The 16,596-nt window shown below is 44.4% G+C and overlaps 1 protein-coding gene across 1 annotated transcript in view; it reads left to right on the forward strand.

Moving 5' to 3' along the window:
• The window catches only part of LOC148509535 (solute carrier family 22 member 7-like), a 37,720-nt gene extending 23,834 nt beyond the window's left edge, over window positions 1–13,886 (forward strand). The window contains exons 5-10 of the mRNA XM_088442975.1: window positions 820–943; window positions 4,226–4,335; window positions 6,769–6,983; window positions 8,863–8,971; window positions 11,303–11,509; window positions 13,623–13,886. Of these exons, the coding sequence (XP_088299101.1) occupies window positions 820–943; window positions 4,226–4,335; window positions 6,769–6,983; window positions 8,863–8,971; window positions 11,303–11,509; window positions 13,623–13,695 (838 nt within the window). The 3' untranslated portion in view covers window positions 13,696–13,886. The remainder of the gene's footprint in view (window positions 1–819; window positions 944–4,225; window positions 4,336–6,768; window positions 6,984–8,862; window positions 8,972–11,302; window positions 11,510–13,622) is intronic.
• Window positions 13,887–16,596: the final 2,710 nt, after the last annotated feature.

Here is a 16,596-nt window from a genome sequence, read left to right on the forward strand (position 1 = left end):
CACATGCCAAGAAGATAGTAAACACTCTGGCACTACACTGGATGTCTTTGGGCCTGATTCAGTACGGATCGTAACTGCGATCACGCACGCAGTCTCACTGCTATGATATGCTAATCCACTGCGATCGCTATGCCGCCACAGCACAACATAATGAAGCTCACCTTACCCTACACACATACGTAATCAGGGCTGCCAGGAGCCGGGCGTGGCCTAATCACGGGATGCGTGGCTATGCCCCCTTAACAAAGAAAAAAAACATTGTTGCACGGAGCTGCACGCTGGGGAGGGGGGCGCAAGCAGTTTCCCTTTGCGGCCCAGCACACAGCAGCGTGTGCTGGGCTGCTCAGTTAACAGGGGGGCGGCATAATTAGTACCCGCTCCCCCCTCTCGGCGCACCTGTCCGTAATACTTAGCAAGACTGCGAAACCATCGGTAACATCGAGTACCATCGCAGCCTCATGCACACTTGCACAAGGTCTGGCCTTACTCAGAAATTGCTAAACTTCCAGTACGCAGTGAAAGCTCAGGCTGCGTATGGCATCGCAGTGGATAATTTATGCACGCCCCTGCAAAGGCGTTCAAATACACTGGCACGTCTGCGTTTCACCAACCACCCCCCTCACTACCCCCCAAACGGTACTTCCTGTCAATCTCTCTGCGATGGGTCTGTGTAGCCACTGGGAATGCAGTCCCGATCGCAGTGGCTGGTTCGCGCACGCATACTGCAATCCATGCGCAGTACGCAACAATCATCCGTTTACGTGCATAATCGCTTTTGCAATCCTTGCTGAATCAGGCACCTTTTTCTCTCTTTACTAGGTGGCTTTCAGAATCTGCTAGATGGCTGCTGACCAAGGGTATGCCGGAGAAAGCAGAAGCTGAGTTGATGCGATGTGCTGCAATTAATGGACAAAGTTTGGATACTTTTAGCAAAAACAGTGAGGTGAGACGATCTGCGGTAACTATGATCTTATCATTCTTCTGAAGGGAATTTTTGTTGTTACCAGAAGCAGGACAGTCAGATTGTCCTCCAGCTCAGAGTGCTGGAAACCTCCTCAGGGCCGGGCGAGGGAAGGATGAGCACATTTCTCAGAGCCCAAAACAGGCCACCTGGGGGGAGATGTTCTAAGCCTTGGAGAATGGTAGAGTGGAGAGTGATAAAGTACCAACCATTCAACTCCTAACTGTCACTTTACAGGTTGTGTTTGAAAAATTACAGTTAGGAGCTGATTGGTTGGTAGTTTATCACTCTCCACTTTATCACTTTCCAAAGTTTAGTGCATCTCCCCCATATTTTTTATTATACCAACATCTGTATAAAACAACATGTCATCATGTCGACATTCATCAAAATGATAACATGATGATAATGTTGACAATGGGCCTGATTCAGACCCACTCGCGAGCAGCTGTCCGCTCACAAGTGGGTCGATGTTATGCACTGAGCATGCGCACGATGGAGGGAGCTCCGGCGTGCGCATGCGCCAGACGCGACGAGCGAAGGAAAGTCCTTCGCTCGTTGTGTCCGATCAAAGGGGGCGTGCTGTCAATGTTGATTGACAGCACGCCCCCTTTGGTGGGCGTGCCTCCCTGACGGGGGCGTTCCCACGGGAACGCCTCCCGTCAGAAGCCGGCCCACTGACATCACTAGTGATGTCAGTGGGAGTGATTTTGGCTCTGATAGAGCCAAAATCACTCCGGAGCTTGCGGTTGAAAACCTCAACCGCAGGCTCCGGCTCACAATTTCGATGGTCGCGAGAGTCTCGACCATCGCGGCCATCAAAAAGCACGCTCGTATAGCCTGTGGGTGGTGACCCACAGCTATACGAGCGTCCAGGAGGACGCTCCATGAAAATGGAGCCCGGCCCTCATTCAGAGCGTGCGCTCTGCTCAGAGCGTACGGCTCTGAATGAGGGCCTATGTGTTTTAGAGTTTTGAAACATCTTTCCCATCAATTAACTTGTTCAACACAGGTGACAGAGATCATAAATTGAGGGGCTAAAGGTGCCCAGCGGCGCAATCCTTGTGCTGACACTGCGCGGTTGCTACTGATTTTATACACATTTAAACATAGGAATGAGTTGGAGGGGTTAAACCCAAATCACATCACTTTAGCATCAGGGGGCATGTTTGTCCCGTTAATTGCAACCAGCTGGAAAGAGTATCAGCCTGATTATGCGTTAATAAAACATTATCCTTGAACATGTGATTAATAATAAGCTCCTACACCAGGGGTATTCAACATGCGGCCCTCCAGCTGCTGTGGAACTACACATCCCACCATGCCTTGCCACAATTTTGCTATTATGGCATGCTAAAACTGTGGCAGGGCATACTAGGATGTCTAGCGCCACAGAAGCTGGACGATGCATGTTGAATACCCCTGTTCTACACTCTGGGATGGAATGGGATAGAGGTACATTACTCCCTGTGAACTCCCACAAGGCAATGTGCATCCCAGGTTTACAATAACCCATGCAGCGTTACAGGAGAGTCTCTGGCGCTGCCAGTTCTTGGATTGGAGCTGAGAACCTATCATCATTGATTGCTACACTGCTTGGCCAGGAGACTACAGGTACTCTCGCCCCATGGTCCACTGATTCAGAACTAGAGATGTGGCAGTCAAACAGTGCCAGACCCCCCACATCAGAACCTCAGGAGACCACCTGAAGAATTCAATATTTTAAATCCAATAACATTTTTAACTTCTATATATTACGGCCTGATTTGGAGTTAGGAGTAAGAGCAAAACACCATTTTGCAATTTAAGGGGTGCAATCGCATTTAAAAATACAAATTGCTTTTGCAGGTAGTGAACAACTACTAAGGGCCGTATTCAATTAGGCTGCGATAACCCATTTTCCGCAAAACTTTTTCACCGCTGACGTAATTGTCGCCGAATTCCACTTCTCCCCGCATTTAATTTGTCCGACTTTTCGTTGGTGCGTAAAGTTTGCGCCTTGTAACCAGCGGAAAAGTTTTGCCAATGGATACATGGCGGAAAAAAGTGCAAATTGGGGTTTTGGGGTGCAAAATTGCGGCAACCCCCCTAAACTCTTTTTACACCCCCCTTGATGCTGACTGCATCAAAAAATGAATAAAATCCCCACAAAAGACACCCAAAAAAAATACTTTGAAAAAGTGGGCAAAAAAATTCAAACTGAGGTCGCAAATAAAAAAAAAAGCAAAATAGCTTTTGGGGGGGTCTGCAATTAGGGGGGGGAAGTGTTTTTTTGGATTACAGATGTTTGCTGAAGGTGCGTTTTTGGCGCTTTTTAATGCTTAACTAACATGCTAGCACCCATTTTCATGTACCCCAAATTTGATCGGACTACTTATTTTCCCAAACAAAAGTGGCTAAATGCTATTCTTCACCATTGTCCTAAATAGCGCCTATTGAGACCATTCAAAGATCCCAAATATCTTCAACAGGGCTAATCATAGTGAACCTCCATGTCAGAGCATCTTTTGGGGGGTGTCAGGCAGATTTCCCCAAAAATGACATCACTTTTCGCTCATTTCATTCTCCCGCTTTCGCCAATTTGGAATTGAATACGGTTATAACCGGGGATGCGCGCGATACTTTTTTGCACCCAAAACCTCCGATGACGATGATAAGCCCGGCCTCGGACTTTTCGCTTGGAATTGAATACGGGCCTAAGCAGCTTTGATTTTACACTTAAATTTAGAATGATGCTAGCACAAGCCCCTTCCCAACTCTATGGGCCAAATGTAATAGTGTGCGGGGAACTGACAAGATTTCGGTGAGTTGGCAGTCAAAGCGGCAATGGTTTCGCCTTACTACACATTGCCACTGTAAATTTGGCTGCTAGCTCGTCGACATCTCTGCAGTTTCCGAATACTGCACCCTATTACCGCACCCTATCTCTCTGCACATTGTAAATCTGACCCACCTGCAGCGCGCCATGGCTCTGCCAAGGTACAAATTACTTGTTATTTTTGCTCTTTGCCTATACTCAGAACCAGCTCCTTACAGTGCTATTTATAAAAGTGCCATCATGCACGTAAAACATTTCCCACAGCATGTGCGGGGAGGTGGGGGTGAGGGGGTCTAAGTATCAAATTCGCATTTCCATTCACGTAAAAAAAACATTGCTCCTTTTGTTTATACAGAGAAAATCTGTGATTATAGTTCAAAAATGCTTTTAACTGCTCACTAACATTTATTGAGCTTGATGTTTTACGTACTGTCTCCACCACTCAGAATATTCGGAGACTGGCAGAACCTGGACCATCGACCGCTAAGTACTCGTACATAGACCTGTTTCGTACTCCATGCCTGCGGAAGATTTCCTTCTGTGTGGGGCTAGTGTGGTGAGGACATTGTTTCAGGGATACTACCGATATCACAAATTCCTTATTGTACACCATAAACAACACCGGGAGAGCGGTATTACAGGCGCCTCCTCTAACCCAGAACATGAGACCATTACACGACCATTTCTATCACTGAAGACGTGCTGTGCCCTTATTGCTGGGCAGTGAGATTCTCAAGTACATATGTAGGGGTTCTTAAGCAGGTACTGCATACTGCATGGTGATGCATAGAATATAAATATATAGCCATAAACAATGAACATTCTGTGCTTGCTCTGACTCTAAGTATATTATGCACTTATTATGTCACCCATAGACAATGAGAATATTATACACCCATTGTTCTGTCGAGAATATATCACACCTTTGTGTGACCCTGAGAATATTGTACCTTGATTGTGTCACCCTGAGTAAATGTCACCTCAAGTACATATTATCACCATTGTATCACTCTGAGGACATTGTACACCCAATTTGTCACCCTAATTCTGGGTACACACTGTCAGATATATTGGGCGATCAATTGATCAGCCGATATATCATGTGCACATCGGCCAGTGTGTACCAGCAATATGTCTGTGAACGAATATGTGCAGATATAACAGCTGATGGCAGATATATCTGCACATAGCGCTGTGTATATGGGCGGTTAGCTGCCCGCCCGTACAATTGCTGCACAGGCCCCGGGGAGGGGGCGACGCGACCCCATAGCAGTGATGGTTGTTCAGTGTTTGAACAACCATCATCTGCAGATATATCTTTCTGGTGTGTTCCCAGTTTAAGGATATATCACGCCTTTATCCCATTGTGTCACCCTGAGGATATATCACACCTTTATCCCATTGTGTCACCCTGAGGATATATCACACCTTTATCCCATTGTGTCACCATGAGGATATATCACACCTTTATCCCATTGTGTCACCATGAGGATATATCACACCTTTATCCCATTGTTGTGCAATGAGGTTATATCACACCTTTATCCCATTGTGTCACCCTGAGTGTATATCACACCTTTATCCCATTGTTGTACCATGAGGTTACATCACACCTTTGTGTCACCCTGAGTGTATATCACACCTTTATCCCATTGTGTCACCCTGAGTGTATATCACACCTTTATCCCATTGTGGTGCAATGAGGTTATATCACACCTTTGTGTCACCCTAAGGATATATCATACCGTTATCTCATTGTGTCACACTGAGTGTATATCATACATTTATCCTGTTGTGTCACCCTGAGGCTATATCACCTTTATCCCACTGTGATACTATGAGGATATATAACACACTTGTGTCTCCCTAAGGATATATCATACCTTTATCCCATTGTGGTGCAATGAGGTTATATCACACCTTTGTGTCACCCTAAGGATATATCATACCTTTATCTCATTGTGTCACCCTGAATGTATATCATACCTTTATCCTGTTGTGTCACCCTGAGGATATATCACACCTTTATCTCATTGTGTCACCCTGAGTGTATATCACACCTTTATCCTGTTGTGTCACCCTGAGGCTATATCACACCTTTATCCCACTGTGATACTATGAGGATATATAACACACTTGTGTTTCCCTAAGGATATATCATACCTTTATCTCATTGTGTCACGATTGTATATCACACCTTTGTGTCACCCTGAGTATATATCACACCTTTATTCCATTGTGATACTATGAGGATATAGAACACACTTGTCTCCCTAAGGATATATCATACCTTTATCCCATTGTGTCATGAGTGTATATCACACCTTTGTGTCACCCTGAGTATATATCACACCTCTATCCCACTGTTTCACCATGAGGATATTCCACACCATTTAGTCACCCTGGGAATCTTGTACACCCATTATCCATCTTTGAGTCACCCTGAGTAAATTGTATACCCATTGTGTCACCATGAGGATATAGTACAACTTTGTGTCACCTTCAGGATATATGCATCGATTGTGTCACCCTGAGTTTATTGTACCCCAATTGTGTCAAATGAAGGATATTGTACAATTGTCACCCTGACCATAACACCCAGATCTCTGTCACTCTGAGGATATTGTATACCCATTATGTCATGTAGAGTATATAGAGTATATATATATATATATATATATCACACCTTTGCCCTCATTGTGTCACCCTGAGCATATTATACCCTGACTTTGTTAACCTGAGTATATACAACACCTGTGTGTCATCTGAGGATATTGTATCCTGATGATGCCACCCTAAGGATATTGTATCTCCATTGTTTCACCCCGAGGACATACCACACTATTCTGTCACGCTGATGATCTTTGTGTCACTCAAGGATATATCCCCCATTGTGCAACCCAGAGGATATACCTCACCTTTCTGTCACCCTGAGGATGTTGCACCCAGATTGAATCACCCTGAGGATAGATCCCATCTTGTTCCACAGGTTTGGAGTGGCTTTTTCCTATTACGGTATTACCCTGAACATTACAGGCTTTGGACTGAACATTTTCCTCACCCATTTCCTGTACGCGCTGGCTGAGTTTCCTGCCAAAGTGGGCACCTACTTCCTCCTGAACCATTTGGGTCGTCGCAAAACACAGGTTCTCACTCTTCTGGTGACTGGAGTGTGCATCGGACTTAATATTGTAATCCCAGCATGTGAGTATTAAACGCAGAATTGTTATACTTCTGTATCTTAACGTACGTGTGTATATATATTTATTATACACATACATACACCACTTCGGGCGTGCAATGGCGCTCTGATATATGACAGGGCATGCGTTCAACCACCCAAGGCATGGGTATACCAGATCACAGCCGCATACAAAAGAGTGGTGTATCAATCCTATAAAATGGTTCCTGTTGTGATAAAATAGTTGTAGGTGGAGATGATGGAGGGTGATACAGATACAGAATAGGAGATAAAATACTTTAGAATAGGCTGTTCAATTTGAATTATTTTTAATGAATACACATTTAACTATATAACAGTGAATAAAAACTTGAACATTCACAATAGGCCAGTGGTTCCCAAACTTTCTGTTTTAAGCACCCTTAGGGTCTCGATAATTTGTTCAAGGCACTCCTAAGCCAAAATAATTACAGTCCTGTTTAGTAGTTGGGTAAAAATAATGTAATAAGTATTTAAAAAAATAAAGAGAGAAACTGTGCTATTCTTACCAATTGCCCCCTCCGTCTCTCTCCCTTTGCCCCCTCCATGTCTCTCCATTTGCCCATTTCCATGTCCCCTCCTTACTTACCATTAGTTGTGATGGCTAGTGCCGTTCTGCAGCCGCCTCCGTTGTGCGCATGCGCGAGACCCGGCGTGCCTGCCCTAACGGAGGCGTTCCCGCCGGAACGCTTGCCGTTTGGGGGCGGCCCCACTGACATCATTGCTGATGTCAGTGGGCAGCTTCCTGCTTGATCAGAGCAGGAAGCTCCCTGGGGCTTACGAGTGCCCAGACCCAACCTTAGGGTCTGGTCGTAAGCCCCAATGGTCGTGATGGTCTTGACCATCGCGACCATCACACATGTCGGTCGCTAGAGCTGTGGGTGTTAACCCACAGCTTAGCGATCGACAAGGAGGCGGTCGTTCAGGATGCAAGCGGCCACCCTGATTCAGTGCGACCGCTTGCAACTAACGACCGCCTCTGAATGAGGTCCTCAGTGAGAGTATTTATTGTTTACACTTGTGGAGTGATACAGCTGTGGCTTTGTGATGAGGTTTTGATGGCACTGGGAAGTAGATCAGCCGTGTGGTTATGCTGGGAGGTGTGCGATCATTGGGGAAAAAAAAAAATGCCTGGTCATGTGACCTAGTGTGCCCAATCCTATTGCTGGGATTTCTCTCATTATACCACACCATTTTATAAATATACATCCAGGGGTTGCAAACCCTTTCTCAAGTGTTAGACATTCCGTAAGCAAATGTGAACAGCATCGTTCACATTGATTTGCGCTTGCACAGTAAGGATTTGAGTCTTTTTGCGCATACGTAGTAGCAAAACATCGCTCCACTGCGTAAATCTCAGCACTGCGCCCAACTCTGAATCAGGTCCTCAATACCCTGAAACTGTGAGTCCTTCCCATTTGCTATATTTGTGAAATTCAAAAGATATTTTTTATACATATTATATGATGGAAGTGTATGTATGTTCTACCCAAATCTAAAATTGAGAGGAAAGGATAGTGAAAAATAATTTTAAATCTTTATTCTTATTAAATTAAATCTCATTATTCTGTTGCCCAATTTAATTCAAAACCGACCAGCAAAGTATTTCACAAAAATAAGATTTTGTGCAAAAATAAACAATGTGAATAAATTTGTTTTGTTGTTTCATTTATCCCATCACTTTGCAGTTAGCTGTGGAGTAAATCTGTTTTGATATTATAATTTCAAACAATAATCAAGTGAAGCTTAGTAGCAATATCATTTGATGTGAAATAGTTCCTTACTGCAATAATAGCTGCGCTCTTTCATTCAATATTGAGGTTTAGCAAATTTACATTGACCGATAACTTGTTTATACCACAGCGCTGGGTGCCCTTCGTACAGCTGTCGCAGTCATTGGAAAAGGCTTCTCAGAGGCTTCATTTACTGCCATCATTTTCTACACAGCAGAGCTGTATCCAACAGTGATCAGGTATAGTCTGGAAGAGCTTGTACGGAAGACCGTAGAGCACAGGAGAATACCAGGAATAGGAATATTAGGAGTGAGAATGGGAGGAGCCCTGTGCATCTATACTATTATTATAAGAACGTTGTGTCTGTCAGCTTGTTTGACGTTGGCACGATTTTCATTTTCTAGTGGAAACGCCTAGAAATAACCTGCACTTTGTCTCATCTCGATCCGTTAAGTTAAAGCTGAGCAATAACTAAAAACATAATTTATTGACATCATCAATGCAAGAGACAGGTGTGGCATCATGCACACGGCCGGTAAGTGGTGGTGGGGGGGAGGAGGCGGTTTGGGCCCGCACTTGAATAGGATAGGCTACATGACAGTCTGTGCACAGGGCACACACTGACATTGGGGTGAGTGGTGGATGAATAGGATAGGCTACATAGCAGTATGTACAGGGCACACAGTGACATAGGTGTGAGTTGTGGATGAATAGGATAGGCTACATAGCAGTCTGTGCACAGGGCACACAGTGACATTGGTGTGAGTGGTGGATGAATAGGATAGGCTACATAGCAGTCTGTGCACAGGGCACACAGTGACATTGGTGTGAGTGGTGGATGAATAGGATAGGCTACATAGCAGTCTGTGCACAGGGCACACAGTGACATAGGTGTGAGTTGTGGATGAATAGGATAGGCTACATAGCAGTCTGTGCACAGGGCACACAGTGACATAGGTGTGAGTTGTGGATGAATAGGATAGGCTACATAGCAGTCTGTGCACAGGGCACACAGTGACATTGGTGTGAGTGGTGGATGAATAGGATAGGCTACATAGCAGTATGTGCACAGGGCACACAGTGACATTGGTGTGAGTGGTGGATGAATAGGATAGGCTACATAGCAGTATGTGCACAGGGCACACAGTGACATTGGTGTGAGTGGTGGATGAATAGGATAGGCTACATAGCAGTATGTGCACAGGGCACACAGTGACATTGGTGTGAGTGGTGGGTGAATAGGATAGACTACATAGCAGTCTGTGTACAGAGCACAGTGACATTGGTGTGAGTTGTGGGTGAATAGGATAGGCTACATGGCAGTATGTGCACAGGGCACACAGTGACATTGGTGTGAGTGGTAGGTGAAGGTGCTGCTGGTGACATGGGCCACTCCCACGACAGGGCCCCTATGCAGGACAATACAACTAAAAAAAACAAAACAAAAAACAAATGTTGGAAGAAGCGATTCATCGTGGACGAAGCTGCAGACAACATATTGTTCTTAATAAGGTTGGCGTGTGCAAGTTGATGTGTATACGAGAGGCAGGTGTCATCCTGGAGGATTGCTAATTCCACAGTGAACAGCAATGAAGGATAAAAAGAAGAATGGTAGGAGCATTCGGTATGTGGAGGCATTGTGCTAAAGGATGAGGGCATGAAAAAGGAGCATGGTAGATAAATCTTCCCAGAGAGAGGCTAATATCACAGGGTACTAGGAAAGCGCATACAAGATAAGCTGCTAGTAGTATAGAATATGGTAATGGAGGATGCTATTTGGTGTGTGTATGAGAAGGGAGGTTAGACATCAGAGAGGTTGGCTAAATCCACAAAGAGCTAGGATGGAGAGTATAAGGCAGAAGAATCAGGAATATAGGGGTAGGGACAATGGTGTAGCTATAATGTGTGCAACTGGTCAATGTACAGGGACCCTCATCGCTCACCCTGTCCCCTTAGTTAGACTTACCTCTCTGCTGTCTCCTGAATCCTGCATCTGCCGGCAGCCCGGCACTGCAGAGCAGCAAAAAAACACAGGGAAAATGGCGCAGTGGCCACTTTCCCAGTGATTTGTGTATGCGCAGTAGAGAAGTCACAAAAAGAAGGCGCAGACACCATTTTCCCAAAGACCTGAACTTGTGCCGTAAACCCGGACACCAAGCCAGAGTCTACTGCGCTGCCAGAGAGAAGGGGGCCAACATGGAATCTGCATTCAGGCCCGTTCCTCTCTTAAACCGCCCCTGGGTAGGGATGTGGGTATGAGATGGGAGAGCGACAGATAAGTCATCCTGGAGGGTTGCTAGTCCCATTGGAAATAAGAATGGAGGATATAAAGGAGATTGGTAGGAGCTGAGATCTCCAGGTCTGAACTGCTTGTTCACAAATTAACTCTATGAGGAGATTCACTAAGCCTTGGAGAGGATCAACCAATCAGCTCCTGTCAGTGTTTGAAAAATGACAGGAGCTGATTGGTTGGTACTGTATCACTCTCCAAGAATTAGTGCATGCCTCCCTGTGTATGTGGTGACCCATTGTTGCATCACGTGAGTTACATAATGTTCTCTCTCTCTCAGACAGAAAAGTTGTGGCTACACCTCCTTTGTGGGGCGAATTGGGGTCACTGTTGTCCCCTTGGCCATGCTACTGGATCATTTCTGGCACCTCCTGCCTCAGGTGATATTTTGCAGCATGGCAGTGGTCTGTAGTTTGTTCGCCTATCTTCTACCAGAGACCAAGGATGTGTGCTTACCAGAGACCATCGATGACTCAGAACACGGCAGGTGAGATATGAGCATATTGTGAACTTAATGGTATACCATGTATGATATCTCTTCATGTACGCCTATTCTGTGCATGTGTTAGGGGCTCCTGATGGATCAATCAGTGGATGAGCCATTGAAATGTTCTTACACTGGGGACATCGGGCCTGATACAGTAAGGAACGCACGCACTTAGCCAATGTTTTTGCTCTGCGCATGCATCTCTCTGCACGTGTGCGATCTTGCCAGTGCGATCGGATTATGGTACGCAGACAACACGCAGTGCGTATGCAGACCCTTCCGAAACTTATTTGACAGGTAGTGCCGTTTATGGGTGGTAACGGTGGATGGTCAGGTAAACTAAGGCGTTATAACGCCGTTATAGGGGCATACATAATTAAGGCAGTGCGCCAGCATACGCAGCCATACGGTAAGCTGTACACAGGAAGCGGCCAAACTCCTGCGACACGTCAGGTCAACCACTATTATGCTAATGGATCCGGTGGCTCTCGATGTTACCGATGTTTACGCTATCTTGCGTGCTGATCTGGCTGTGCGTAAAAGGTAGATCGGCGTCTTAATATGGAGCTGGGCATCTGCATCGTGTGCCGCGGTCCCTGGCGCATATGCATTGATTTGCATATTCTCGCAGCAGATGGGTGCGTCTACTAGCGTGTGTTCCTTGCTGAATCAGGCCCATAGAACATTAGAGAAGTACACTAAGCCTCTGTGATATTTCTAAATTAGGTCTATGGTGGACTCTCTAAGTTCATTAAATGTACTGTATAGAATATCTGGGTTAATAATACTGGCAACTGAGAACTAATATGGCCAGGCTTGATATTACACAGTATATGAAGTACAGACAGTCATCTATGACTAGTAAAATCCAATGGAACAATAGCGGATATTGAATCCATCATTTGTACAAAGTACGTAGAGCAACTCAACATGGACGCTCGGTGTGAAGAGCACAGATCAGTCGTTGCTAATTTAGGGATTCTGGGAATGTAACAGGTAAATTCGGCAGTGCGGGTTATAGGGATGGGTTCTGGACTGTAGATAGACAGTAATTAATTAGACAATGTCTAGATAGACCCCACATGTTAGACAGTCAATAGATCAACAGGTACTAAAGGTCGACAGGATAAGAAGGTCAACACAAAAATGATTGACACACGATTGTTTTTTTTAGGGTTTGGCACTTACCAAGACTGTTAGGGTTAGGCACCAGGAGGGACGGTTAGGGTCAGGCACCTACCCTGACAGTTAGGTTTAGGCACCAAGAGGGAGGGTTAGGGTGAAGATTAGGGCTTAAAAAAATAATAATCATGTGTCGATCATTTTCCTGTCGACCTTCTTACATGTCGACCTTTTGTACCTGTCGATTTATTGACTGTCTAACATCTGGGGTCTATCTGGACATTGTCTATCTAATTACTGTCTCTCTTATACCACACCCATAGGGATCTGAAACATGGCAATGCTTAAAGAAAGAGTTATAAAGATCTGAAACCATGGGGTATATTTACCGAAGTGCAGGTTTTTAGAAGCGGATATGTTGCCCGTAGCAACCAATCAGATTCTTGAACCACCTTCTTGAACCAATCACCTTCAAGAAGGTGTGAGATAAATGTTAAGCAGAATCTGATTTGTTGCTATGGGCAACATCTCCACGTACTTCTTAAAATCCTGCACTTTAGTAAATATAACCCTATGTGTTGATCAGGGAAGGAGGAGTCGTAAAGATCTGAAATCAGAAGATGCTAGGGAAAGGAAGAATTATACGGATTTGAAACCAGGTCATGCTGGGGGAATGAGGAGCTCTAGAGATGAACAGTGATGCTGAGATTGAAAGGTATTATAGAGAACAGAGACAATGTAATGCTGGGAAAATAACAGGCAGACCTAGACGAAGGAGGATTTAGAGAGATCTGAGGCCAGGAGTTATACAGATCTGAGAACAGGTGGTTCTGGTAGGAGTTGGAGATCTGATACTAGCAATATTGAATGAAGGATGAGTTCCAGAGAGCTGATATCTGGTGATACCATGGGAATCAGAAATCATAGAGATCGGAGACCATTCACTTGATGGAAGATGATCTAGAGATTTAGGATGTGTTCTTTCTTCCAGCAATAGGGGTCCTCTCCCTGGTAAGAATGAAGGGGTTCCGCTTCCTAATCTGGCACCAAGGACCAAAGATTGACCAAGGTCCCGCATCCATTTCCTCTCCGGCAACTGTTCATTGCTCACAGGGGACATACATCAAAAGCAAGAACTTCTTGGTTTCTAGCCTAAATTACATATCAGCTTCCCCAACACTGATGTAATTGTACGATGATTATTTCAAGTATACAGTAGTAGAATTTAGTTTGACTTCATGTACGAATTCCTTAATAGAACATATTTGATTATTAAACATTTTATTGAAACATCTGAAGAATTCACAAGGTTATTATTTTGTTACTTGTTCCCTACATAATACAATATTATCAGCTGATCTTACCAAATAAATTGAGACACTCTCAAATCATTCAGATATGTCTCGATATTGAAAGGATCAAATGGAAATATCAAGGGATATAGCACTATGCCATACAACATGTTGGAGAAGATACCAGGTCGCATTTTCAAATACTTTGTTTATACCAATAGATATGTTCCAATATCATTGCTTTAAGTTCTTCAATGGAAGGGGCTGTCCTCTTAATCCTTACAGTTACAGTAGCAATAAAGAATATACTTGAAAAATGGATTAAGAGTGGTAAAATATGCCGTATACGTGTTCCGTCTTTCCATGCTTCGAAATGTGCAAATAACATTGGGATAGGTAAAAAGGGCAGATTAATATCAAAAGTTTGATTAATTAAATGTAATACCTTACGCCAGATTCTTTGATCTTATAACAAGACCAGGAAGATATATAGAACAATAGAACATATTTAAACAATGGGATACATAATGCAAACCTTTATACATTATATCTGTTTAATGTCCATAAGGCAGCTAAACTTTACTTGTTATCAGATGTAAGATCTATACATGGAAGAAATAAATAATAGTGTAGAAACATTAAAAACCCTGAGACACAGTAATGAATTCTGTGTACCAGATACTGTACTTAAGTTGATGATTAGTAAGGACATGTAAGAAATTAGAATACACATACACTAGATATACAGTACTATGCAATATACAGGAGACTGGGCAGGTATCTCCCAGGTATATTTACTATTAAACACTTAAAGGAGGCCTCAATATTGTGGAGTGAGCATGTAGCCTATCACTAGGAGCTTACGAATAACGATCAAATCTCCTTAACAATCTCCCTTGAACTCTCCCCGGCAGCTCCAGTACACGATGTGCAGCAAAAGGTGCACGATCTAAAGATTTGCATATTCATTAGATCGTGTGTGACAGCAGACAGTTGCATGCACAGGTCAGGAAGATCAGTGATACATGCATCTGTGTGTAAATAAATAAAGACACAGATGCAGCCCCGGACCCAGGTTTTTGAGACCCAGTACTGGCTGTGCTAAATACAGGGGACAGATGACATAGGGGTCCCCTGTATTAAGCACAGCCAGCACCGGGCTATTCAGGCCCAGCCCTGGTTCCCAAAATACAGGGGGGACAAATCACGTAGGGGTTCCCTGTATTTAGCTCAACCAGCACTGGGCTCTGATCTGGTCCTAGTTATGGAAATACAGGAGACAAAAAGTGTAGGGAGCCCCTGTATTTTCCATAACCAGCACCAAACTTTTTCTAGTGGGGGTAATGCCCCAGCCAGGGGAACCCTTTCACCAGGTCCCCCAGCCCATGCCAGTGATCCACGGGGTGTTGGGGAGCCCCTCTTTAAAGGGGTCCCCCTCTCCAGGGCACCCCAGACAGAACGACCGAACACACACACACACACACACACAAAGTAAAAGTTTATTAGAACATACATGCACACTCACCTCAGTAGCCCTGTAGCCATTTTGCATCCACTTGTCCATTAGGAATCCATAGGTACCTGTATAAAAAAATAAAAATATCCATACTCCCCTTCCTATGAGTAGATCATGTCCTCTTCGTTCCAAAGTAGGCATCCATAGGGCTTGGCAAAACAAACAAAAAAAATTTGCGGACCAGATATTAGTAGAGTCCACGAAGGACAGTACTACCCCAATGACGGCTCAGTGGCGGGATTTCACTACAGAAATCCCAGTGCTGAGTGCTCTTTGGCTGAGAGGCACAAGCCTTCCACCTCTTAAGCCACTGATAGGGTTCCCACCATTGACTTCAAATGGTGAGAACCGCTAAGGTAACTTAAGGTTCTACCTTTAGTAAAGCCTAACATAGCCTAGCAATCTTTACTCAAGAAAAACAAACATACATAATCTCCATATGGATTGTATCATCCTCACAAATTGCACATTAACCACTGTTTTTGTTCTGCTTTCTCCCCTGAAACTCACCCTGTTTCATGCTCCATCTTTCGCAAAGGGCACAAGTCTCCCCTCTGACTGGCTGCAGCAGAGAGGCTGGCTGGGGCCGCCTCCAGGCAATGTAAAGTGGAGGTGTGTGTCAATTTCCGCCAGGAGCATGCCACACAACATTCTGCACCAGCGCGGTTGGTACCTGGGTGGGAGGGCACCTGTAAGCTTTTTGTTTCATCAGGGGACGCTCTTGTCTATGGCTTGTCGCATTCTTTTTTTCAATTGCCTGCATCATTTACTCCGGCACATCTAGGTCTATATGAAAGCCCACTCCAACCTGGCCACGTCTCCAGCGGTTCACTTGGTGTAACAGCTGCTTCATTTGCCAGTATTGCAAACAATTTACATTAACCAAAAACAGTCTCTTTCTTGGCGAGTCCTAGCACTAAACTAACACAGTCCAACTGACTATTAGATCAGCCAGACGGTCCGACAGATCATGGGAACCATTATAAAGAATAACTTCCATCCCAACAAGATCCTAGTTGGCTTGCTATATAAATCCGCTTTATATAGGGGGAAAATATATATTATATATATTTATATTATTTTCCCCCCTATATAAAGCAGATTTGGCCAGGTGCTCCCTTTGGCTTCTCTAACTGCAGCTCCAACTCCACCCTTCT

The sequence above is a fragment of the Taudactylus pleione genome, unplaced genomic scaffold (genome assembly GCF_031769625.1).
Source record: "Taudactylus pleione unplaced genomic scaffold, aTauple2 ptg000320l, whole genome shotgun sequence".
NCBI classification, from domain to species: Eukaryota; Metazoa; Chordata; class Amphibia; order Anura; family Myobatrachidae; genus Taudactylus; species Taudactylus pleione.